This window comes from Podarcis pityusensis (assembly GCF_964106645.2).
Source record: "Podarcis pityusensis genome assembly, chromosome: 2".
In the NCBI taxonomy this organism is placed as follows: Eukaryota; Metazoa; Chordata; class Lepidosauria; order Squamata; family Lacertidae; genus Podarcis; species Podarcis pityusensis.
The window spans coordinates 112,947,881-112,973,517 of record NC_138029.1 but is presented as its reverse complement, the minus strand read 5'-3'; the positions used below and the strand labels follow the sequence as shown (position 1 = coordinate 112,973,517).

The 25,637-nt window shown below is 45.6% G+C and overlaps 2 protein-coding genes across 2 annotated transcripts in view; one reads left to right on the top strand and one right to left on the bottom strand.

Moving 5' to 3' along the window:
* The window catches only part of LOC308470131 (sperm acrosome membrane-associated protein 4-like), a 20,413-nt gene extending 3,842 nt beyond the window's left edge, over positions 1 to 16,571 (top strand). Inside the window, exons 2-3 of the mRNA XM_080993419.1 lie at positions 10,901 to 11,014; positions 13,268 to 16,571. Coding sequence (XP_080849545.1) covers positions 10,901 to 11,014; positions 13,268 to 13,479 — 326 coding nt within the window. The 3' untranslated portion in view covers positions 13,480 to 16,571. The remainder of the gene's footprint in view (positions 1 to 10,900; positions 11,015 to 13,267) is intronic.
* LOC308470008 (lymphocyte antigen 6 complex locus protein G6f-like) overlaps positions 15,123 to 25,637 on the bottom strand; it is a 27,388-nt gene continuing 16,873 nt past the window's right edge. The window contains exons 6-7 of the mRNA XM_080993207.1: positions 22,491 to 23,736; positions 15,123 to 20,182 (exon numbers count right to left, since the gene is read on the bottom strand). Of these exons, the coding sequence (XP_080849333.1) occupies positions 23,684 to 23,736 (53 nt within the window). The 3' untranslated portion in view covers positions 15,123 to 20,182; positions 22,491 to 23,683. The remainder of the gene's footprint in view (positions 20,183 to 22,490; positions 23,737 to 25,637) is intronic.

The window sequence follows — 25,637 nt, the reverse complement described above, 5'->3', positions numbered from 1 at the left end:
ATTCAAAATTCTTTGTGAGGGAAAATAATAATAATAATAATAATAATAATAATAATAATAATGATGTATTATTTATACCCCGCCCATCTGGCTGGGTTTCCCCAGCCACTCTGGGCAGCTCCCAACAGAATATTAAAAACACAATAAAACATCAGTCATTAAAAACGTCCCTAAGCAGGGCTGCCTTCAGATGTCTTCTAAAAGTCAGATAGTTGTTTATTTCTTTCACATCTTGTGGGAGGGCATTCCACAGGGCGGGTGCCACTGCCAAGAAGGCCCTCTGCCTGGTTCCGTGTAACATCACTTCTCACAGGGAGGGAACCGCCAGAAGGCCCTCAGAGCTGGACCTCAGTGTCTGGGCTGAACGATGGGGGTGGAGACGCTCCTTCAGGTAGTCTCATTCCATGATAGCTCTCTGCCCTACGGTGGAGGGCACGGATAAGGGAAATTTGGTAGACGGGTGGGTGGGTGAGAGCATTGTCAGTGTGGGTGCCTTGACAGTTGACTCTGAGAACGCAGGAAGGCCTAACAAACCTTATAATCAAGGTGTAGCAAAGGCTGTTATTTAGATGTTTGTATGTTGTATACTAACATGAGTTTGACCAAACTGTGGGAGGCAGTGGAAGACAGGAGTGCCTGGTTTGCTCTGGCCCATGGGGTCACAAAGAGTTGGACACAACTAAATGACTAAACAACAAAAGAACAGATGTTGTATATCTTGCTTATCTCCCTTCTCATAACACTAGAACTCATTGACAATGAACTCATTTAATGAAGATTAAGGTTGGCACTTCTTCACACAGTTGAACTTTGGGTTTTGCTCCCACGAGACATGGTGATGGCCATAGACAGGATTAGGCAGATTCCTGGAAGATACAGCTATTAGTGCCTCCTAGACCCAATACCTATGTTCTTCCTACACTGTCTGCATGCCTCCCAACATTGTTGTTGTTGTTTAGTCGTTTAGTCATTTCCGACTCTCTCATGCTGATAGCTTCAAGAACACTGTCCAACCATCTCATCCTCTGTCGTCCCCTTCTCCTTGTGCCCTCCATCTTTCCCAACATCAGGGTCTTTTCCAGGGAGTCTTCTCTTCTCATGAGGTGGCCAAAGTATTGGAGCCTCAGCTTCACGATCTGTCCTTCCAGTGAGCACTCAGGGCTGATTTCCTTCGGAATGGATAGGTTTGATCTTCTTGCAGTCCATGGGACTCTCAAGAGTCTCCTCCAACATCTCCCAACATTAGTTGCTCAGAATTACAAATGGGAAGAGCCTCATTTCTCTTCGGTTGACCACTGTAAGGTCAGGCTACAGGACTAAATGGGACTTTGGCCTAATCTCGTTGGGCTTCTCTTCCGTTCTTACGCCACGCAAAGTGGTTCGTGTCAGGAAGCAAAAGAACAAGATGCAAATTTCGCAATTGCGAATGCGGGAAAGAAGCGATGGGTTGTATAACCAGCTAAGTCAAGGGTGCGGAACTGGATCCAGACAGCAAGCCAGAACCTGACGTCCCCTAATACCTATATTTGCGAGGCAGGGCTGCTTTCCTGTCAATTGCCCAATATCACAATGAACTGATTTCTTTTGCAGACCAACTTGAGTTCACCGCCCATTGTCTTGGGTTGGTGAGTCACTTAGTCCCTAGGGTCCCAAGGCATTGAAATCAGTAGATTTTTGTTAGTCACCAGCTGACGCCCATTGGTTTCAATAAGTTCATGACTTATTGTGTTACTGTCTTAAGAGAGCCAGTGTGGTGTAGTGGTTAAGAGCGGTAGTCTCATAATCTGGGGAACCGGGTTTGCGTCTCCGCTCCTCCACATGCAGCTGCTGGGCGACCTTGGGCCAGTCACACTTCTCTGAAGTCTCTCAGCCCCACTCACCTCACAGAGTGTTTGTTGTGGGGGAGGAAGGGAAAGGAGAATGTTAGCCGCTTTGAGACTCCTTCAGGTAGTGATAAAGCGGGATATCAAATCCAAACTCCTCTTCTTCTTCTTCTTCTTCTTCTTCTTCTTCTTCTTCTTCTTTAAGTATGTTTTCAGGGAAAAGGGGAGTGGGGCTTCTATCACATCGCCATCACTGGGCAGACCTCCACCCACCACTGACAGCTTGTCCATCTTGTTGAGACGGATCGGTTGCTTATGGAATAGCTAGCAGGATCAGCAATTAAGAAGGGAAAGGAAGGAGAGGTAGCTGAGGTCACATTTAAGCAGAAACAGTGGCCCAGAAACCCCAACAACAGGGGGTTCCATGGTTCTCAGAAGCCTCAAAACACAGGCAGAAATGCCTCCATATCTGGGAAATTGGGAAATGATTAGGAAAGTGCTGTTGCTTTCAGGCTTCCCATAGGGGCGTCTGGTTTTATAATTCACATTGTTATTCTGGTTGAGAACAAGATGTTGGATCAGACGGGCTCCCTTTGGTTTGATCCAACAGGGTTCTTCTCCTTACTCTGCTTTCCTTGCAGGTAAAAATGTGAGCAAACAACCTCATCTATTCACAGTCTCATCTGTGTGTCTACTGGTGGTGGTCCATCCTGTTCCGCCACCTGAGGCAAAACAGGAAGTGTCGCCTGGCCCTGCCACCACTGCCTGCACCACCTGCCCTCCACAGGTGGCAGAGAAGTGGCGCTGGTATCAGTGCCAGTTTCAGGCAAGATCTCATCAAAATCTCAAGAGATATTGTGGAGCGCACGAGATCTCACCTCAGATCGGTGCCAGCGCCACTTCTCTGCTGGTGGTAGAGGAGGCTGCTGGGATGGTTGCCTCACCTACCTAACAGCTGGCCCGGCCCTTGAGTGTACTGGAATCTGCTGTCGCGTCTTGGGCTGGTTGCTGTTGACTTCACAGTTATCTCTGTCTGCCACACAGAAGGGTGATCATGGGATCAACTCAGCACACCTGTGGCTTAGAGATAAGCTGAGAGTCTGCGTCATTGTTGACTTTCAGAGAGATTCAAAAAACGTTCCTCTTTACCCCAAAAGATACCAATCCTGGCAACCCTGAGGAAATTGTTCTTAGAATGTTTTTAACTGTTTTCGGAATGTTTTTCTCCTTTTTATTATTGAAGCGTTTTGACCCCTCTCCCCCCCCCCCCCCGGCTCTTCCTGGAGGAAGAGCAGGATATAAATGGAACAAGTCAATAAAAAGAAAATTTATACGTGTGCCCTGCCCTTGGGAGAAACCACAGGTGGGCACGCCCTAAGTACCAAAATGGGAATAGATGTTTCCAGTAGGTTTCAACCAAGAGAAGAAAAACACCGTTTTGGAATTTATTAATGTAGAGACTGAGGTTGTGCTTTTCGACCGAAGTCATCACTGTGTTTGACAAGAGCTCAATGGGACTTATTGCCGGATAGGAATATGTGAGATTGCAGCCCTCCGTGTATCTGCGTGGATATTATTGGTTTCCTCTGAGGCCCCTCTTCTGGTCCGCTTCACCTGTGGAGCTGAGGGCGAGGGTGATGAGAGAAAGAGCCTTTTCACTCATGACACCCTATTTTTGGAACAGTTATCTTACGTTGGCTTGCTTGGCCCGGTTCCTCAGCCTCCTGGCATTTTAACTACCAGATGAATACTTCCCTTCCCCCTTTTTCTCTTTTTGCCATGGCCTTTCAAATCTCCTGCTTTCAGATTTATACATTTAACCTAGTGCACGTTGCTTCGTTTTGTGTTGCTCTCTTGCTGTTTCCCCTGCCATTTCCTTAAACCAGCTGTTTTGAGGCCCAGGATCAGGACAGAACACAAGAAGAACCCAATCGGGCCAGTGACCCATCTAGTCCATAGCTGTCAACTTTTCTTGCGAGGAATCCTATTCGGAATAAGGGAATTTCCCTTTAAAAAAGGGAAACTTTGACAGCTATGATCTAGTCCAAAATCCCATTTCCACAGTGGCCAACCAGTTGTCTAGGGAAAACCCACAGGCCACATAGGAGCGCAGGAATCATAGAATCGTAGGATTGGAAGGGACCCTGAGGATCAAGTCCAATCCCCCTGCAATGCAGGAATATGCCACTGTCCCATACAGGGATCGAACCTGCAACCTTGGTGTTACCAGCACCATGCTCTAACCTCTTGAATTCCCAGGCAACTGGTATTCAGAGGGGTATTCAGAGGCAGCATACAGCCACCCTGACCCACGAACTTGTCTAATCCCCTTGTCAAGACTTTTAACTTGTTAGCCAGAAATATAATAAATAAAATAAATATGTAGCCCTACTGGCTTACGTTAGGGATGAAATGTAGTGTTCATTCGATCTAGGTTTTCCTCCAAACAATATTGGGAACTGTAGTTTGCCCCCTCACAAAGCTACTGTTCCCTTCTGGCGGTTCCCTCATTGCGAGAAGCAAAGCTACAGGGAACCAGGCAGAGGGCCTTCTCGGTAGTGGCGCCCACCCTGTGGAACACCCTCCCTTCAGATGTCAAAGTGATAAACAACTACCGGACATTCAGAAGTCCAGGGAAGTTTTTAACGTGTGACATTTTAATGTATTTTTCATCTTTGCTGGAAGCCACCCAGAGTGGCTGGGGAGACACAACCAGATGGGCGGGGTACAAATAAATTATTATTATTATTATTATTATTATTATTATTATTATTATTATTATTCCCTGCACCCTTGACAAGCCCCAGTTCCTAAGATTATTTGGGGGAAGCCGTGTGGTTTCAACATATGGTGGAGATGTGGCCCTGGACCAACGGTGTACCTTGGAAGTTTACCCTCCATGAGAAGATCGTTGCGGAAAGCTTGCACAACGTGACTGAAACTCCCTTGCGTGTGTGGCTGCTACAGAGGAATGTTATTGAGGGGTGGGAACAAGGCGTAACCCCACAGCCTGGCCAAACTGTTGCCGCACCTTAAAATACACCCCAGGGTCTCATTCAATCGCTCAGCGATTTCCTTGGCAAAGAATGTAATCGAGGCTGAAAAGATTCCTTAAGGATGGAACATTGGAAGCCCACTGGTCTCGAGAGGCTGAATAATAATAATAATAATAATAATAATAATAATAATAATAACAATAATAACAACAATAACCCGTTTTCCTCAGCCAGGCCCCTGCTCCAAAATGTCTTCTTCACATGGTCCACTTGAGTCAACACGATCTGTCCCCGCCTTTTAGGGCAGGAATTCCAAAACTGCTCTCACACAGAGAGAGTCGAGCACCTTCAAGAATGGTTTCACAACTTGTGGGGGTTCCCCCCACCCTCACAATAAATTGCAACCCTCCTTCGCTTTGCAACCCAAACATGTCTCAACCAGTTTCCTGCCTGACTTCCATGGGTCCCAGTATTGTCCAGCCAGGAACTGGTTGTTGATCAAAGGCTGCCGCCCTTACAGAGAAATCTGGAAATTTCCGCCTCGAGCTAAGCTGGAGTGTTGCGGTTATTTTCCCGATGACTCAGAAACACACGGCACCCTCCCAGCCCTTCTTCGCCAGCATCCCTCCTGAGTGGAATTCTTTCAGCTCGCTCGCATTTATCGGAGAAAGCCGTTGCTAAAATCTTCCCCCGTTACTCATTTGCCACACCCCGAAGCACGCTGCCTGTTTTGCAAACCCTTTTGGCCGTTTTCCTCTGCCTTGCGGAGAATGGAAATAAAAAAAGCTGGAAAGCCGTTTTCATAAATCACAAGTACAACTGGGTCTCTACAAAAAGAGAAAAGTGCAAGACTTAAACTGGTTATCAGGGAGGTGGAGGTGCTAACGTATGTCCAGATTTCATTAAAAATGTAAGATTTGGCCTAAGACGGGGCATCTAATGTGTGCGCAACCTGATGCCAATGGGAAAAATGAAAGTAGCACATGAAAAACTTAATTTTTATCTGTTTGTGTGACTGGCTTCTATGCAGTAACACCATAACATGAAGGCTGTCTTTAAATAAAGATAGTTGTTATAAGATTGAGGTTTTGGGGGGGGGGTCTTTTGGATGTCCTCTGGTGACCCCGTCAGTCTAGCTGTCCCCTAAGCTTTGGTACCAGAGTTCGCTTTGTTGCATTAATGGCTCTAGCCAAATCTTTTAAGTGACAGCAGCACTTCCCCAAACCGTTATTTTTTCCTCCTTCCGCCCTTTGGGGCAGGATATGTAGATACCGTAATTGTTATTTTCCTGCCTGAGCCTCTCTGTGAGCTTGCAAACGCTTGCTTGCCTTCACAAATTGCCCTCTTGCTATTTAAAAACAAACCCAGGAACTGGTAGCGGATGCATCTGTTAGCAAATAATGTGTCGTTTGGGATTGGCCCCAGAACTACACCCTGTGAACACGGCCTCCAAATCTGATGTCTGTGCCAGGCTCAGTCGTGAGGAAAAACAGTGGGGAAGGACAGGGAGTTTCCCAAACCACAGTGTGGCTTCTCAGTCTGTGGGAACCGGGGACCAGGCAGGTGGATGCTTCCAGGTAGATTTCAGGCGCTTTACTGCTCTCTCGTTTCAAAGGCAGTGCTTTGCGTGGACAGGCGGAGTCCCCCAAACCCTGGTCATGTGGAATAACGACTCAAGACAATGTGCTATGGGATTAAATTGGCCACAACTTTATTATATTTCATATGTGGTTAGACCTTGGCTCAGGCATTGGGCGTTTATCCCTCCCAGTCCCCAGCTGGGGATCTGGGGAACATCGGGGTTATCCAGTGTGTGTGGGGGGGATGGGCCGGCTCTGGAGAACATATGTTCAAGCAGAGATAGCCGCCCCCGTTATGCCGCCGTCGCAGGGGAGAGCAATGACGACCTCTCGGTGTACAGTCAAAGCCTCCCCTCAAAAACCCCTTTAAGGGGGAACCTGGGTATCGCCTCCGCAAAGAGGAAGGGGGTGTGGGTCACCGCTGCACGCCCCTCCCCCCATTCAGGAAGATAGACTAAAGGATTCCGCCCAAGGCCTGATACCGCCAAAGTTGTGAAATTTTGCTACGGGAAAGGCAAAACCTGCCAATGCAGGGGAATTCCTTTCCGGCCCTTCAACAGCGACCTTGACGTAGCAGCGCCCGCATACCTGTGAAGAAAAGGTTAACCTGCAAAATAAGTCTTAACAGAGGGTGGGTAGGGTGGGAGAAGCTCTGAAGCCAACTGAAGATTCCCAGGTAAGATCCTCCCTCTATTGTGTGGCAGGTAGTCCCTCCCCTACCTGGCCTGGTCTCCTTGGCAACGCTTCCCCAGGTGGAATTGGACAACTGGCTGAGGTAGGCGGAGACCTCCAGGTATCCCACCTGGGGGAAGGCGAAGCCAAGCCTGTGCTAATGGAGCCACACAGGGTCCAGGGGCTGCGTGCATCCACGCAAAGGGCGACCCCCATTTAATGTGGGGAGTGGTCATTCTGTCCTCTAACCAAATATAGTGGTACCTCAGGTTACATATGCTTCAGGTTACATACGCTTCAGGTTACAGACTCCGCTAATACCTCAGGTTAAGAACTTTGCTTCAGGATGAGAACAGAAATCGTGCTCCGGCGGCGCGGCAGCAGGAGGTCCCATTAGCTAAAGTGGTGCTTCAGGTTAAGAACAGTTTCCAGTTAAGTACGGACCTCCGGAACGAATTAAGTACTTAACCTGAAGTACCACTGTAGTGTCTTGTCAGCAGGGTTTATCTGGTATGCAAAAGGATTCTGATCTGCAGTGTGGGGAAAGGGACAGCAGGCAAGCAAATGTTATACTTCCCCTCCGGTCTGACTCAGAAAAGGGTTACCTTCGTGCAGGAATCCCTTCTTTCCCCACAAACGTTGCCATCGCCTCCCCTTTCAAGGATGCGGGCAAACAGGGCATACTGTTCCAGTTTGCAGAAAACACACATTTTAGAGGCCCTGGGAAAGGTCTTGTTTTCCACGAAGGGCTGTGGTTTGGAGCGGAGCTGTTTTTTCCAGACTGGGCATCCGCTTGGTTCCTGTCTGCAATGTTTGCTTCTTGCAGCAAAGCTCACCGCAGGCTGCTTGCTGGTCCTGTTTGTGTGTGTGCTTGAGATTATAGTGTCTTATTTGTGCGAGCCTTTGGCGGGGCATCGCTTGCTTATTTAAAAGAGCTGTGAATGCACATAATCCCGCTCTGCAAAACACCTAAGGCATGAGGGAATAGAGAGTTAAAGGGTGCAAAAATCACAGGCAATTTTGACCCATGTCCCTGTATCTCTGGGGACCAAATCCTACTTGTGGGATTATCTGTGAATCTTTTGTGACGGGTGGGTGTGCCTTTCTAAAATGCCTACATTTGGTGGTGCGTGCACCTTGATTTCCTCTTTTTTTCCTTATTTAAAAAGGTTTTATTAAAGCTTTTTTCCTAGTGCAATATGGAAAAAGAAACTAATCCAAGTATAAACAAAAAGCAGAGAGAGAGAGAAAAGAAAACACAGAGTACAGTGGTACCTCAGGTTACATACGCTTCAGGTTACATACGCTTCAGGTTACAGACTCCGCTAACCCAGAAATAGTGCTTCAGGTTAAGAACTTTGCTTCAGGATGAGAACAGAAATCGTGCTCCGGCGGCGCGGCGGCAGCAGGAGGCCCCATTAGCTAAAGTGGTGCTTCAGGTTAAGAACAGTTTCAGGTTAAGTATGGACCTCCGGAACGAATTAAGTACTTAACCCGAAGTACCACTGTACTCTCTCAAGGGTAGCTCTTAACCAGGCATAGGCAAACTCTGCCCTCCAGATGCTACAATTCCCATCATCCCTGACCACTGGTCCTGCTAGCTAGGGATGATGGGAGGTGTAGTCCCAAAACATCTGGATGGACAAGTTTGCCTATGCCTGCAGTCTTAACCCTTTATTCACACAGAAAGTTGTGGACCCTCCCGACTCTAAACCTGGGAACTTTCCTTCCTCCTCCCAGTCTCTCACCCTGGGAGGTCTTCCCTGTATTTCCTGAAAAATGATAATATTTAGGAAGGGCTGGGTCCTTCAGTTCTTCAATGTAAAGATTAGAGAACTAGGCAAGACTGTGCAAGTACATTTCTATGCTATTTATTATTATTATTATTATTATTATTATTATTATTATTATAGCGTTTATATTCTTTACTCCAAGTCACTCAAGGTGGCATGCATGGTTCTCGCCCTCATTTCAGTCCCACAACCCAAAACGTAAGAAGACTCTATTGGATCATGCCTGTAGCCAATCTCGTCCAGTTTGCCTCTAAAGTTAACCATTTGTCCCAAAGCAACACTTTTCGCAACTTGTAATTAAGCCACAGCTCTAAAGGCAGACAAGCCCGTACAGCTGGAACAATTGCTTTTAAAGGTCTTGCATTAGCCCGCCTCTTAGTGCGTCATTTTCTAATCCCATTGGCAGCGATGATGGAATTAAAAGATAGACTTTTTCGTAGCTTGCTAAATTGTCAAATGCCGCCACAGTGACAGCATTCAAAGGCTGTGTTCGCCACAGAGATCTGTTGTTCTTTTAAAGGGAGAGGGGGGCTATGAATCTCTAGCAGAGATGTCTTTCTCTGTATCTTAAGAAGAGCGCCCCAAAATTTCACTTCAAACGAAATCTGAGGCAGATCTGAGCCCTTCTCAGGAAAAGCGTCCAAAGGAATTTCAAGCGGAGCAAAAAGGACCTGGGCAAGATTAGGCACCCTCTCTAAAGACAGCCCTATCTGTTGTCTGGCGTAGGCTGATAAAGACTGTGGTTCAAAATATCTTGAGGGCACCAGGTTGGTAGAGACAGTCAGGCGCTTCGATCGCATATAGGGAGAGTGCTTTCGCACTCATTTTATATATCATGGTTTTAACTGTTTTTACAACATTTTGGAAACATCTGAAGGCAGCCGTGTACCGTGGTACCTTGGGTTACAGACGCTTCAGGTTACATACGCTTCAGGTTACAGACTCTGCTAACCCAGAAATAGTACCTTGGGTTAAGAACTTTGCTTCAGGATGAGAACAGAAATCGCACGGCGGCAGTAAGAGGCCCCATTAGCTAAAGCGGTACCTCAGGTTAAGAACAGTTTCAGGTTAAGAATGGACCTCCGGAACGAATTAAGTACTTAACCCGAGATACCACTGCACAGTGGTACCTCAGGTTACATACGCTTCAGGTTACATACGCTTCAGGTTACATACGCTTCAGGTTACAGACTCCGCTAACCCAGAAATAGTACTTTGGGTTAAGAACTTTGCTTCAGGATGAGAACAGAAATCGTGCTCTGGCGGCGTGGCAGCAGCGGGAGGCCCCATTAGCTAAAGTGGTGCTTCAGGTTAAGAACAGTTTCAGGTTAAGAACAGACCTCTGGAACGAATTAAGTACTTAACCCGAGGTACCACTGTATAGGGAATCTCTTTAAGGTTAAATGTTTCACTATGATTTTATATATGCTAGAAGCCGCCCAGAGTAGCTGGGGCAACCCAGTCAGATGGGCAGGGTACAAACAATAAATCATTATTATTGTTATAACTGTTTTGTATATGTTATTATATTGTCACAAAAGTCGGATGCGGCCCCCATTCTCTACCAGAGAGGCCCAGGTTACTCCCAGCTTTTGAGGCCCCTAAGCATAGCTGTCAACTTTCCCCCTTTCTTGCGAGGAATCCTATTCGGAATAAGGGAATTTCCTTTAAAAAAAGGGAAACGTTGACAGCTATGCCCCTAAGCATAATAAATATGAAAAAAGTGACAGCACATGAAACCAAAATAAAGCACTAGAATACAGATATTTCTTAAGAAAGAAATGCTTTTCCAGCTGGCTGGGAGAGTATGCCACATTTTGGTCTGGTGCACCTAAAAAAAGAAATTGGAGACCTTCTTGAATGACAGAAAACCAAATCTGAGGTCCAGCTTTCAGCTAGAGGCTTTCAGCGAAGGGCGCCCCCTGCCCCCCGCTAGCCCTGACCAGAGTCCTAAGACTTGGGCCCTAATGTCTGATCAGTAGAATTCTCAGTTATATCTCTCACCTTTTAAAAATATATATTTCTCTGTGCTTCAGGATCTGCTCTGCAGTGCTTGAAATGTTCATTCACGTTTCACGGAATGCCCTGCCATACATCCACCACCACCTGCCAAGCAGGAGAGGTCTGTGCTACCATCCGGGGAGCAGCAGGTAAAGATACTTCTTTCATTTCTCAGATTATTCTCTCCCCCCTCAAACCCCACCCTTTTCCTACTTCTGTTCTCTGCCCTGCCGTCCCCCGTCCCCCGATGAGCCGTTCCTGGCATAATTTTTCCCCCCTCCCTGAGAGAGCGTTTGGGCCGGTCCCATGAAAGAGACACGCATGTGGAATAAATTACAGTGCTATTTAGAGTCCACATGCATAAGCCTGGCAAAAAAACTCTCCCATTTTCTTAAAGCTGCTCGGCCATCTTAAATCTGACTGACTCAGATTCATTACAAAACACTGTTTATGTAAGGAAGATCCACCCGCTGAAGCCAGATAGATCCTAGTGGCATGAGGAGGGGATGTGGTTCATAAGATTTCTCTGGAACGCAAGACAAAGCTTGCCCCCTGCTCCCCCCCCCCCAGGAAACCTGCTCTTTACAATGGAATCGGAGCAAACATCAATCGAGTTTTCTGCGGATAGACATTTGCTCTGATTCTGCAGTAAAGAGGGGTTTCCTGGGGGGAAGCAGCGAGGCAAACAGAAAAGCACTAGGACCCCCTGCCCAGAAAGCAAAGGACAATTCCTGCATTGCAGGGGAGTTGGAGTAGATGACTCCAGGGGTCCCTTCCAACTCTACAATTCTATGATTCTAAGTGGAAAACCGCTTGAATCCATGCTTTGTAGGCACAGGACCAAGGCTTGCCCAAGACATTTTGGTGCCTGAGGTGGACCAGAAAATGGTGTGTGTGTGTGCGCGCGCGTGCGTGCACACACACACACACACACACACACACAGCCAGGAAGGAAGGTGTGAGTGAAGATGTACATCAGGAACAAGGAAGGAATCGAATCAACCTTACCTGTTGGTTGAATTGGGAATCAAAGGCTGTTGCGGCGGAAAGAGGCCCTCTCTGAATCAGGCTGGCCGGGTGCAAAGCCCAAGAAGCCCCAGAGGGCAGCTTCTGCCATTTCCTACCTGGGAGGAGACCAGTAGACTCCCCTATAAACCAAGAAGCTGCTGTAGAGGTGGCATAGCGGGGGTTGCTGAGGAGGTGGCAGATCTGGCCTCCAACTCGCATGCCCGTGCAGCGGCAGATGCATTCCTAGGAAACTGGATCTGCTGCCCCCTTATGGATTCTGCCATCTGAGGCGGCCGCTTCACCTTGGCTCTGTTGGATGCGTCCAAGGAAATGGGGGCAATTCACAAGCCCCCAGCTGGCTCCAGCCCACCAGTCGGCAGCCGGGCGATCTCCGGTCCTTGGCACAGCATAAAACAGCGACTGGGGAAACCCAGCCAGATGGGCGGGGTACAAATAAATAATAATAATTATTATTATTATTATTATTGTTATTGTTATTGTTATTGTTATTGTTATTATTATTATATTCACAAGGGCAGAAAGAGGCATATGTGAAGCATATTTACAAGCAGTTTATTCAGGACAAAGGAAAAACATGACTTCTCCCTTTCACGTCCAAGCAAGCAGCATAAGCAAAAGCTATACACAAGCGGAAGTTTCCAGCAAGCTGTGCTGGAAAGTAAACAGGCATGTGACACACAACAGCCTGTTCCTCTTAAGGTGGAACGGAATATCTTAACAGCCTCATGTGTGAGCCGGCCCTGCACGGGACAAGTGAGGTGCAGACGAGCCTTACCTGGGAAGCAATGCCTCAACAAACCACATTCAGCTCCCTTAAATATTAGGATCTGGTCTTTCTCAGGCAAAACCTTTCTAGGGCTGCCATATGTCCAGGTTTTCCCGGACGCGTCTGGTAATTGGGCTGCCCAAACTGCATCCAGGCACATTTTCGTTGAGTTGAAATGCTCTCCAAAACAAAGCTCAACAACTTCACTGCCCCCCCCCCCGCAATCTCAACAACCTCGACAAAAAAAGAGCTTTGTCCAGATTTTCACTTTTGGGAATATGGCAACCTTACTTTCATGCATTCGCTAAAGACACAAAGGGTCCCACATGCCAGAATGTTTGTGTTCCTCAACTAGGGCACCCTCCAGATGTTGTTGGACCAAAGCTCACCATCCTCCCTAACCCATAGCTGACAACGTTTTCCTTTTTTTAAAGGAAATTCCCTTATTCCAAATAGGATTCCTCGCAAGAAAAGGGAAAAGTTGACAGCTATGCTCTAACCATTAGCCATGCTGGCCTTAGGCGATGGAAGCAGAGAAGCTTCCAACATGTGAGGTTCATTGCCTTTTATTCATTGCCTTTTGTTTGTTTGTTGTTCCTTGCTGCAGCTGGCCAGGGGCTTATCGTGAAGAGGAACTGCGTCGCTAGCGAGAAATGCAACAAGAACGAAACTGAAAGTTTTGTGGGCATTAAGTACACCACCACTTACTACTGCTGTGAAGGCGATTTCTGCAACTCGGCTGCTACCCTTCCCACCAGCCATCTCTCCCTGCCAATGGCTCTGGCTATGCTGGGCGTCTGGCTCGTTCGCCTCCTGTAAGCCCTCTCCTGAGAAGGAGGAGGAGGAAGCAGCAGCAATTTCTACAGGATAGCAAAAAAAAGGCCCCCAAATAATAATCATCCAGTCATACCAAACACTGTATCAAGTAGATTTACCCCTTTCTTCCTTCATTTTGTTTCTCTATACTTTAAAAAAAGGCACTTGTTAATGAATCGTGGGCTGTGTTTTTCTCCTCCCTATCTCAGATAACAAGAACCACGTGCAAGTGGGCAAGGTTAGAGGCTGGAAGGGAGAGACTAGGGCCATGTTAGGAGAAGAAAACTTCCTTGCCTTGCCTGCCAACGCTTTACCCATCCGCTTTGTTATTTTATTGCGAGAAGATGCAGAGGCGGCATTTTATTCTATGTTTTGCCGCACATCTGCGCCAGGTGCGTGGCGGAATTCTCCTTACCATTTGACAGGAAGACACAAAGCCTCGTTACGGGTCATTTTTAACCACACATTTCAACCTGACAAGCGGTTAAATAAAATTCTTGTAACCGCATGGCAGTTTGCTTGTTCACCTTGGGCACAAGTACAAGTCGTCTCTGCACTTGCATGTGTATAAAAGAGTGGAAATGGATGTTGATTTGTACAGCTCAGCTGTTGTGCACAGGTCGAACGTTGCGTGTGAATAAATATATCCACATACGGCTCAACCCTCACTGAACGAAGCATGTAAATACCCCTAAGGATGGTACAGAGAATGGTTGCGGACAACCTTTTTACCTGACATCTAACTCCTGGTGTGTGGTAAAATTCTGCTTACCGCCTGACAGAATAATACAGAAAATGGTTGGAGATTATCAACGTGCCACACATTTCGCCACACCTGGGCCCATGGTAAAAATTATTCCTGTCCTTGGTGGGATGATACAGATGAAGAAGCTACCTCAGGGTGAGAGCGTTCACCCTGAGGTAGTTTGTCAGATCATCCGGGTGGCTTTAGACAATTGGATAACACGTGGCATTGTGACAGAGTCAATGGCCGGTAAACTGGTTGCCTCCATCCACTCCCTGTCTGAACTTTTTTCAGGTCTGGCAGTACCCATTTTAGGAGCCCACAGATTGTGAAAGGGCCAGGGAGTCCCTTGTGCTTTTTTGCACAAAATTGCTGAGCATGGGATCTACTTAGACCACAGGCAGTGCTCCTGATGTTCATATTTTGCTTGGGGCCCATGAAAACACTAGACTGGACCTGGTTTTATCCCTCACCCTCCCTTTCCATCTTCTTTGTATTTTCCCTTATTCTTTGTTTCTTTCTCTTGTTCCCTTTTCACTCATCCTTGTCCAGTGCCTTTCTTTCTTTTTACAGATACACTTTCTCCTCAGGTTTTCTTTTTGTTACCTGTTCTTGGGCCTTTTCAACCATTTACACTCCATTCCACATTCTGCTTTGACCGCACCACGCTCTCTCTCTCTCTCTCTCTCTCTCTCTCTCTCTCTCTCGTTCTTCCTTTTTTTGATTGTTGTTAATGGACTCTTTATAAGCTCTTTCATTTTATAGCCGCCTAGGGCGGGAAAAGGGGTGTTGTGCTCCCCTCACAACTGTCTGCGGTCTCTTTGTCACATGAATCACCCATAACATGGTTACTCATAACCACTCCTTCCCTCTCAATGTGGCTGTGGGATTCATCACATACTTTTTGACTCTCCCCTGACTTCTCCTGATGACAACGGCGTGTCAATGAGGGAGACAGTTGGAGGGAGATCCCAGAGGACCCTCCTCCCCTCTCCCCACAAAAAACCCTCCTCCCCTCTCCCCACAAAAAAAGGCGCTTTTACAACATGGGTAGTGTCCAAGTGCCCATCTACAGAAAGAAACCCTGACATTCGAGCTGCAACCACAGTGATGGGCTCACAGCTCCACATTTTGCCTGCCCCAGGGTTAAGCACCTGGGAACTGATGTGTCCATTAGCGCACACCTGCAAACATCCAGCTGTGCAATTGCAGCTGCACTGCGCGCACACATCTGGAGGCAGAAGTGGGCTTAGTTCCCACAATACACACTTTGAGCTTGTCCACACTTCTGCCGGTGCCACCACTTCCCCACGGGGAAACCCAGTCTTTCCGGCTGAATTGGTGCAAACGTCAGTTGGGTTTTCCTGAGGAAAGCCTGATTAGGGAAATGGAAAACTTCTCGGCCCCGTGGTTTCTACGCACAGGACAAGCAGAAGTATGGACAAGCCCTTTGCCTACTTATGTTACAAGTGTCAGAAGGGAGAGCTGTGTGTAGTCGTGTTCTTGACAGTTCAATGCCACACTTTTATTGCTGATATTTGCCTCCAGCCTCACCATTTCAAGAATCGTTTTCCTGTCTTTTCTGTTTCCCTTCACACCTTGCATGTGGACTTTCTGAAATCGTCTGGAAACAGGACGCTGGATTAAAATGGACCCTTTGGGTTGATCCAGTAATGTTCTCCTGCCTTTTAGCTTCTCAAAAACCGCATTTTTTTTTGTCCACAAGACATACATTTCATGCCAGCCACATAATCAAAGATTTGGAGACAGGAGTTCGCAAATATCCAGACACTGCAGGGCATTGAATTAGGTAGGGAAATGGGTTTCGTAATTCATGTAGCAGGGGAAGAATGTACTTTGGCGATGTTTTTTAAAAAAATCTAAACTTGGTTTCCATGTGCAGATCCAAACACGTTGATTGTTTGAAGAGGATTTTTTTCCCTTCCAAAGTGTGTGTTAATTATAATTAAAGCGCCTTAAATCACATATTTCTGTTTTCTCACTAGCAAAGAAGAGCTCAGACTATTATTCATGAAAAAATGCTTTTTTTAGAAGAGAGGAATTTGATACTAGAGTTTTAATATTTTGTTTATGAGGGCATTGGGGAGGAGAGACGTTCCCAATAGCAGGTGCGATCTCACCCTAAGGAGTTGAACACTCCCTCGGGTTTCAACATTCAAATGTATTGAATCGTTCATTTAAAAGTTGGGGGTTTGAACACGGAGGTTTCCACATGCAAAACCAAAAATGTGAGGAGGTTCACCTTCCCCTCGCCACCTCGCTTCCTCGACTTTCTTATGGCTCCAAACAGCAACTTTTATTGTATCAAAATAAATATGATTCCTCCATATTTGAGTTTGATTCCTTTGTCCTTTTTCTCATAGCCAATGTTTTTGTTGGGGGGCAGGCTTTTGTTAGGGGTGCAGAACCTCATATTTGTATTGATTTAGGGAGAGCAGCTGCAACATTGCCTTATTTTGCACCCTGCTTAAAAACACAGAAAAAGCCATTTCCCACCAAATGGGCCAAGGCTGACCTGCATATCAGGCCCTCCAAGTGTCCCTATTTTCCAGGGACAATCCCAGATTTACAGAAGCCGTCTTGGTTTCTGATTTGATCCAGAATGTCCCACTTTTCCTTAGGATGTTCCTATTTCCATCAGAGAAACTGTTATATATTCAGTAGTTTGTGCTTGCCTGAGCTCGAGTCCAGACTAAGGATTCTGAGCCCCTGTGTTCTGATTCAATACATGATGTCCAATCACAGAACATTTCAGGATTTGGGCCTCTGCCATTGGCTCTTGAACTCTGAGCCGTGATTCGCAGCTTGGAAGCTTAGACAGCCAATCACATTTGGAGTGGGAGTGGCCCAGGCTTTCAGGAATGTATATAAGCAGTTGCTTTGCCCCTGTTTCCCAGTTATGTAGCTCAATAAAGGTTCTTGCTGTTATCACTACGTATTGCCTAGTGGGAACCCACCTCCACTTCAGAAACGTTCAGGTACGTAGCCGTGTTGGTCTGACACAGTCGAAAGAAATTAAAAAATTAAAAAATGGTCCAGTAGTACCTTAGAGAACAACTAAGTTTGTTCTGGGTATAAGCTTTAATGTGCATGCAGAGTATCTGAAGAAGTGTGCATGCACACGAAAGCTTATACCCAGAACAAACTTATGATCCAGCGATCGTGATCACCTAGGGATCGACCTGTTGATCCCGCTCGACCGGTTGGACATCCCTGAGGTAGATAGTTAAGAGCTTAGGCGGGTGCCTGGCACCCCCCCAGAATTCAGCGCCCAGGTGCCCCACACCCCTTGCACCCCCAGGTAAAGATGGCCCTGGTCATTGTCCTGCCCTGGGTGAATTGCAAGGAAGAAGGCAGGCAAGTGGGAACTGAACTGTAGTTGGGCGCTCCCCTGTTTGCCCTCATGTATGAGCCTCCTCTCTGCAAGAGACAACACTTGGCTACTTCGAGGAATGGCAGAAGATGTGTTTATATATCACAGCTTAATGGGGCTTCCTCTTGTAATCCTGTGAGCATATCTAAAACTAGCAGACTAGGAGCACAGTCATATTATACCTGTCTGCTCAGGAATCCCATTGAGTTCAGTTACTCCCAAGTAAGCAGGTATACAACTGCAGCCTAAAAAGTCCTCTCCCTTAGGAGCTCTGACGATTGTAGTTCTGGGCAGGAGGGCAAAAGAATATTTCAAGGAGTAATAACAATTCCTAGCATACTTTGGAGGAGGCAGTGATAACGGTTACACCCAGCTCTCTCCAAGTGCTGAGAAATTTACCAGTGAGACTTTTGCTTGGTTCTGTTTCCTTTGAATAAAATGCCTTGAAGTTTACTGGTGTTTTGAGACAGACAGACAGACAAACAGACAGACTACATTAGATAGACAGATAATTTATTACAGTCAAAGACCACCTCACATAACATAACACAATAAAAACAGCATTCATAAAGATAAAATATACAATCGGAGCAGATTGCAGCAATAGATACATACATACACCCGTAAAACTGAGATTTGGGCTACCATAAAAAATTGACCCTGAAGCGCCCCAAAGGGAGACTTCAGCATTTCCCTAGTAAGCTATTTAATTCTAGAGGATGATCCGTGCCTACAAATCTGGGTGCAGAATCTGACTACCTGCCAGGTCGTCTTGTGATCTTTGCCTAAGACCCATGCATTTGAAACACATCTAGGAAATTGCAGAAGGGCTCTGAGGAGTTTGGATTGCACTCTTTCAAGGGGAATAAACGAGGAGGGAGGCGAGCCCAGGACAGACTACATTACAGAAGTTGAGCGTATGGTTCAGAGCTCTAAACATACTCATGATTGACTGTTCCTCTGTCTGATTTCTATTGAGGGTGTCGGGTCACCGATGCTGTAGGATTCTTGCAGACAGCAAGTCGCCTTCTCCAGTGCCTCTGCCAGCCTGGCTTTAGCTGAAGATCCAGTTTGCACAGAGACAGCTGGATGGCATCATCCCCACCCTGGCAGGGGGAAGCGAGGGGGAAGCAAGAATGGCCACCTTGCACAAGGAACCTCTGTCCGTTTCTTTACTTATGCAAAGGCATTTGGGACCACCCGTGCCAATCCCCCGGCAAAAAAAAGGAATGTGCCAGGCTAAGCTCCTCCAACCACACCGACCTACTCTAGCAATCTCTTTTTGCAGAGTTGAGGGCAGGTGGAGAAATCGTTCCGACTGGCCTGCCCCCCACCCCACCCCCTGTCTCATTATTGTAGTTCAACTGATACAGATATATAGTTCAACTGGTCCAGTATATCTGAAGGAGCGTCTCCACCCCCATCGTTCTGCCCGGACACTGAGGACCAGCGCCGAGGGCCTTCTGGCAGTTCCCTCGGTGCGAAAAGCCAAGTTACAGGGAAGCAGGCAGAGGGCCTTCTCAGTAGTGGCACCCACCCTGTGGAACACCCTCCCATCAGATGTCAAGGAAATAAACAACTACCAGACTTTCAGAAGACATCTGAAGACAGCCCTGTTTAGGGAAGCTTTTAATGTTTAATAGGTTATTGTATTTTAATATTATGTTGGAAGCCGCCCAGAGTGGCTGGGGAAACCCAGCCAGATGGGCGGGGTATAAATAATAAATTATCATCATCATCATCATCATTTCCGGTGTCTTTTGCAGAAGAGCTGCAAAATCAATGTATCCGGCGGTGACCCTTAGTAGTGTCTTTCATTTTTGCATGACCGCAAAAACAGAAGACGGGCATTATCACTACCGCTTTCTATTTTTTCATGTTACCATTTTTAGCTGTTCTCCCCTCAAAAGCTCAACAACTTAGACTTGCGCACCCATAAAAAAAGCTCAGCAACTTTGACCTGGGGGGGGGGGGCGCTGAGTGGATCTTTGCACCCTGGCACCGCATATACGAAAGATGGCCCTGACAATGACAATGATTCCTCCTTCTCCTCCTTAGTCTCAGGGTTGCCTTTGCAGAACTCAGCAGGGATGACAGGGATCAATGGAGAACCTATTGGCTCTTGCCTGTCTTGGGCTTTGCCTTTGCCTGCGACTGACCTCTCTGCCGTTCCGCCCTACCGGTCCCAAGTCCCTGCCACACTTTTCCAGGATATGCAGCACCTGGGGGGGGGGGGTCCCCTTCCACACAGGGGTCATGAAAGCTGCCAACTTCTTCCAGGACCCCAGCCTCTGTGCCTTTAACAGCAGCTTGGCTGGTGCTTATTGTCAAGCGACAAGGCTCATGCCTGGTCTCTGGAAAGCTCCACATGTTGATGAACTGGAAAAATAAAAATGCAGCTCCCTTTCATGATTGAAGACATGTATAAACTTTGTGTAGAAACATAAACTTGCTATGGACAAATTTAACATTTTTTGGAATTCATTTTTATAAATACTGTATTAGATTAAGGTCTGGTTAACTACAATAACAAATTTCACCCCTTTTTTGCAATGCACACAATATTTCTTTGTTTGCTTGTTTTCTTTCTTTTTTTTAAATAATTTTTTATTAAGGTTTTAAACAAACAAAAAAGAAAAACAACACACACAAAAAACAATACCTAACTTAACAATAAAAACACAAAACATAACAATTAAAAACAAACTCTCTTTTCCATTTCCAATTTTAAATTACTTATTTTCTGGACTTCCTCATACCTCCCTCTTTTGTATTCCAATCTACATTATTTGTCCAGCAGTTTCTTTTCCACTTTTTTAATCTCAATCTTTAATTTAATAAAACGTTAAGATATATAACTTCAACTTTTTTTAAACCTAATCCTTGATCTTAATGTCATATAGCTTTAAATTTTTCCCTTTTATTATCAAATTTCCATTTCTTTAAACATCTTTAATCTTGATCTTTAATCTTAATCTATCCTAACTTTAACCTGTACAGATGGAAACCACTTGTTTTCAGTCCAACATCACTCTAACATTCCTTAATTTTGCAGTGTTTCTGAAGATAGTCTTTGAATTTCTTCCAGTCTTCCTCCATCGACTCTTCTCCCTGGTCACGGATTCTACCAGTCATTTCCGCCAATTCCATATAGTCCATAAGTTTCATCTGCCATTCCTCCAGCGTGGGAAGTTCTTGTGTCTTCCAATACTTTGCGATGAGTATTCTTGCTGCTGTTGTTGCATACATAAAGAAAGTTCTATCCTTTTTTAACACCATTTGGCCTACTATGCCCAGGAGAAAGGCCTCTGGTTTCTTGGGGAAGGTATACTTAAATACCTTTTTAAATTCATTATATATCATTTCCCAGAAAGCCTTAATCTTTGGGCACGTCCACCAAAGGTGAAAAAATGTACCTTCAATTTCTTTACATTTCCAACATTTGTTATCGGGCAAGTGATAGATTTTCGCAAGCTTGACTGGGGTTATGTACCACCTGTATATCATTTTCATAATATTCTCTCTTAAGGCATTACATGCCGTAAATTTCATACCTGTGGTCCATAACTGTTCCCAGTCAGCAAACATAATGTTATGACCAACGTCCTGTGCCCATTTAATCATAGCCGATTTTACCGTTTCATTTTGAGTATTCCATTTCAGCAGCAGATTATACATTCTTGACAAATTCTTAGTATTGGGTTCTAACAATTCTGTTTCTAATTTAGATCTTTCCACCTGGAAGCCAATTTTCCTGTCCAATTTAAATACCTCCATTATTTGATAATAATGAAGCCAGTCTCGCACTTTGTTTTTTAGTTTTTCAAAACTCTGCAATTTCAGTCTATCTCCGTCTTGTTCCAAAATTTCCCAATATTTCGGCCATTTGACCTCCATATTGACCTTTTTCAAGGCTTTCGCTTCCATTGGTGACAGCCACCTTGGGGTTTTATTTTCTAGCAAATCCTTATATCTTATCCAAACATTAAACAGCGCTTTCCTGACAATGTGGTTTTTAAATGCTTTATGTGCGTTGACCTTATCATACCATAAATATGCATGCCATCCAAATACATTATTAAAACCTTCTAGATCCAAAATGTCAGTGTTTTCAAGAAGTAGCCATTCTTTCAACCAGCAAAAGGCTGCTGATTCATAGTACAGTTTAAGGTCTGGCAGGGCAAATCCACCTCTTTCCTTTGCATCCGTTAATATTTTAAATTTTATTCTGGGTTTCTTGCCCTGCCAGACAAACTTAGAAATATCTTTCTGCCACCTCTTGAAACAATCCATTTTGTCCACGATCTGCAAAGTTTGAAACAAAAACAACATTCTGGGCAATACCTTCATCTTTATCGCAGCAATACGGCCTAGCAGTGAAAGCTTCAAATTTGACCAAATTTCTAAATCTTTTTTCACTTCTGACCAACATTTTTCATAATTATCTTTAAATAAATTCCCATTTTTTGCTGTCATGTTAATCCCCAAGTATTTAACTTTCTTAACCACTGTTAAACCTGTCTCATTCTGAAACCTCTCTTTTTCAAACGATGTTAAATTTTTCTCTAAAACCTTGGTTTTTGACTTGTTCAATTTAAATCCTGCCACTTGACCAAATTCTTGAATCAGTTCTAAAACCCTTTTTGTACTAGATTCTGGCTCCTGTAACGTCAATACTAAGTCATCTGCAAATGCTCTCAATTTATAGTGTTTAATTCCGACCTGTATACCTTTAACCATCTGGTCCCTTCTAATCATATTCAGCAGAACCTCCAGGACCGAAATAAAAAGAAGTGGGGAAATTGGGCAACCTTGTCGTGTCCCTTTTTCAATTTTAAGTTCTTCCGTCACAACATTATTTACAATTAGTTTAGCCTTTGTTTGCTTGTTTTCAACATGGGTACTATTTCTTGTTTCTTCTTCGTTTTTGTGATTCTGTGCACTTGTAATTTCGTACTTTTTATTTTTCAATAAAGAATATATATTTTTAAAAACTTCACGTGCTGACATATAGGATTATATTCAAGGTAAGTTAAAGCCACTTAGCAGTGCACCTGTTCCGCTAGTGAAATGTTTAGTGGCAGTGGAACATTGCTGGAAGAAGAAGAAGAAGAAGAAGAAGAAGAAGAAGAAGAAGAAGAAGAGGAGGAGGAGGGGGAGGAGGAGGAGGAGTTTGGACTTGATATTCCACCTTTCACTCCCCTTAAGGAGTCTCAAAGCGGCTAACATTCTCCTTTCCCTTCCTCCCCCACAACAAACACTCTGTGAGGTGAGTGGGGCTGAGAGACTTCAGAGAAGCGTGACTGGCCCAAGGTCACCCAGCAGCTGCATGTGGAGGAGCAGGGAAGCGAACCTGGTTCACCAGATTACGAGTCTACCGCTCTTAACCACTACACCACGCATAAGCAGGGTGCCTTTCCACACTTTCCTCCCCCCACCCTGTTTTCCCCAGGCATTTTTAAAGCTCTGTGTCTGAGCTCCACCCCACCCCCCGGAACTTTTCCCACAAAAACCCACTTTTTAAGGCTGAAGGGCAACAAGGGCAATTTCTGGTTTTCCGCAGATTACAGTTTGCTCTGATTCAAGAGTAAATAGCAGGTTTTCGTTGAGCAAAAAGGAAAAAGCGGAGCTCAGACACAGAGCTTCAAAGTGCACACTTGTGTGTGGAAGGAGCAAGGCAAAAGATAAGTGTGGCTAAGCCCCAACTGTTAACAGTACAACCGCTCCCGAAATCCTGATGCTGAAAGGATGGCCTCCCCAAATATTCGACATAAGACCAGGCAGGAAACTGCTTCAAATGAAAAACGGACACAGATAATAAGATATCTTGCAGGGAGAATTGCTTTTTGTGCCTGATCCTTCCACCTACAAGCATTATGCAGAAATCTAGGGAAGGTTTGGCAAGGTGTAAAGTCTTCCCTGGAAGGGAAGGACAGATAAAATCAGATGCCTGGAAAAAGTTAATGCCGGAGGGTCATAACAGCATACAAGCTCCACTAGGTGTGGTCCAGGGTTGGCTGACTCATTGGGAACCAAAGGCTTTCCCTCGCCACAGCAGGCATTTCTCATCAGGTCCTGACATTCACATAGACTTGTGATGTGCCGTCCAACTTGGAAACATCTGTAAAATGACAGAGGGATGAGTCATTCTGTTTTTCACCTGTGTATGCTCTGGGCTTAACAATCAAAATCCCGCGGTAGGTAATTATATCAAAACAAGGGGTGTTTGCCACAGCCAGAATCAATTATACAATTGGTTGTGTTTGCTTAGTTTGCAAAATGCATTACAGTGGTACCTCAGGTTACAGATGCTTCAGGCTACAGATGCTTCAGGTTACAGACTCCTCTAACTCAGAAATAGTACCTCGGGTTAAGAACTTTACCTCAGGATGAGAACAGAAATCGCGCGGCAGCAGCAGGAGGCCCCATTAGCTAAAGTGGTGCTTCAGGTTAAGAACAGTTTCAGGTTAAGAACGGACCTCCAGAACGAAATAAGTTCTTAATCTGAGGTACCACTGTATTTTGCTCAGAATTTGGGGGAGGGATAATCAGCTATTATATGCTTCTGTTTTGAAAAGAAAAAGAAAGCGTTTCTCTGATGTTTCTCTCAGTGCTGAATACTGATCACAAATTTCACATCCGCTGTGCGATGGAATTGTAGAACTCACAGAGACACAGAAACTAAAACATTTCTGCTCTCAAAAACCCTCTAACGAAACACGCAGTGTGGCTCACAGGCAGACACAGAAACAATAAACTATTATCCTACCCCAGGCATGCAGATCCACACCACGTATTCAAACCACATGACTTCCCCCAAAGAATTCTGGGAACTGTAGTTCCAAGCTACAAATCTCAGTACCCTTGACAAATTACAGTTCCCAGGATTCTTTGGGGGAAGACGCCGTGTGCTTGAAAAGTATAAAGTATGCTTGAGTCTAGGGACGCGGGTGGTGCTGTGGGTTAAACCACAGAGCCTAGGGCTTGCTGATCAGAAGGTCGACGGTTCGAATCCCCACAACGGGATGAGCTCCCGTTGTTCGGTCCCAGCTCCTGCCAACCTAGCAGTTCAAAAGCACGACAAAGTGCAAGTATATAAATAAGTACCGCTCCAGCGAGAAGGTAAACAGCGTTTCCGTGTGCTGCTCTGGTTCGCCAGAAGCGGCTTAGTCATGCTGCCACATGATCCGGTAGCTGTACGCCGGCTCCCTCAGCCAGTAAAGCGAGATGAGCGCCGCAACCCCAGAGTTGGCCACGACTGGACCTAACGGTTAGGGGTCCCTTTACCTTTACCTGTGCTTGAGTCTAGTTCACACAGAAAGCAGATACAGTTTCTGAACAGGGCTGGGCCAATTCAGAGGGAAGTGGGGGACTGCGTAGCTCTCTCACTTAAAATATAAACAGACTTGAGGAAAACTGTTTCTAGGATAACCTCTCACTATTTTTAGTTCTGTATGTGCTGTGATTTATTTATTTATTTATTTATTTATTTATGCATGCAATATCTGCAATCTGACACACAGCACAGTGCAGGGACAATTTTACCACCTCATCAGTTATTTGTGCATAGTTGGTCTGACTTGCCAAACACTCCCACCTATTGGATCACAAAATTATGGCACCCCATACTTCTTTCCCGCCCACTCTTTAGCAGAAGAAGCAGGAGGACTCCCGCATGTAGCAGTGGAGCATGGGAAACCGAGTCAGACAATGTGGTCCATCTAGAGCAGGACTGTCTACCCTGACCGGCAGTTCCTCTACGGGGTTTCAGGCAGGGGGTCTCTGCCAGTCCTACCTGCAGACGCAAAGGAATGAAGCCAGGATCTTCGACTCAACGAACACTGGGATTTGGCAGTACCCCAGGGCTGGCATACCACATTTGGAAATGAGTGAAACAATAAGCATGTTCATCGAAAGAGCTCCCTACACAACCCAGAGGCTAAAATTCCTCTGTCTCCCATCCTACCGTTGGACTGTTAGGATATTGATGTTCCGCTCCACCTTAAGAGGAACAGATACAGT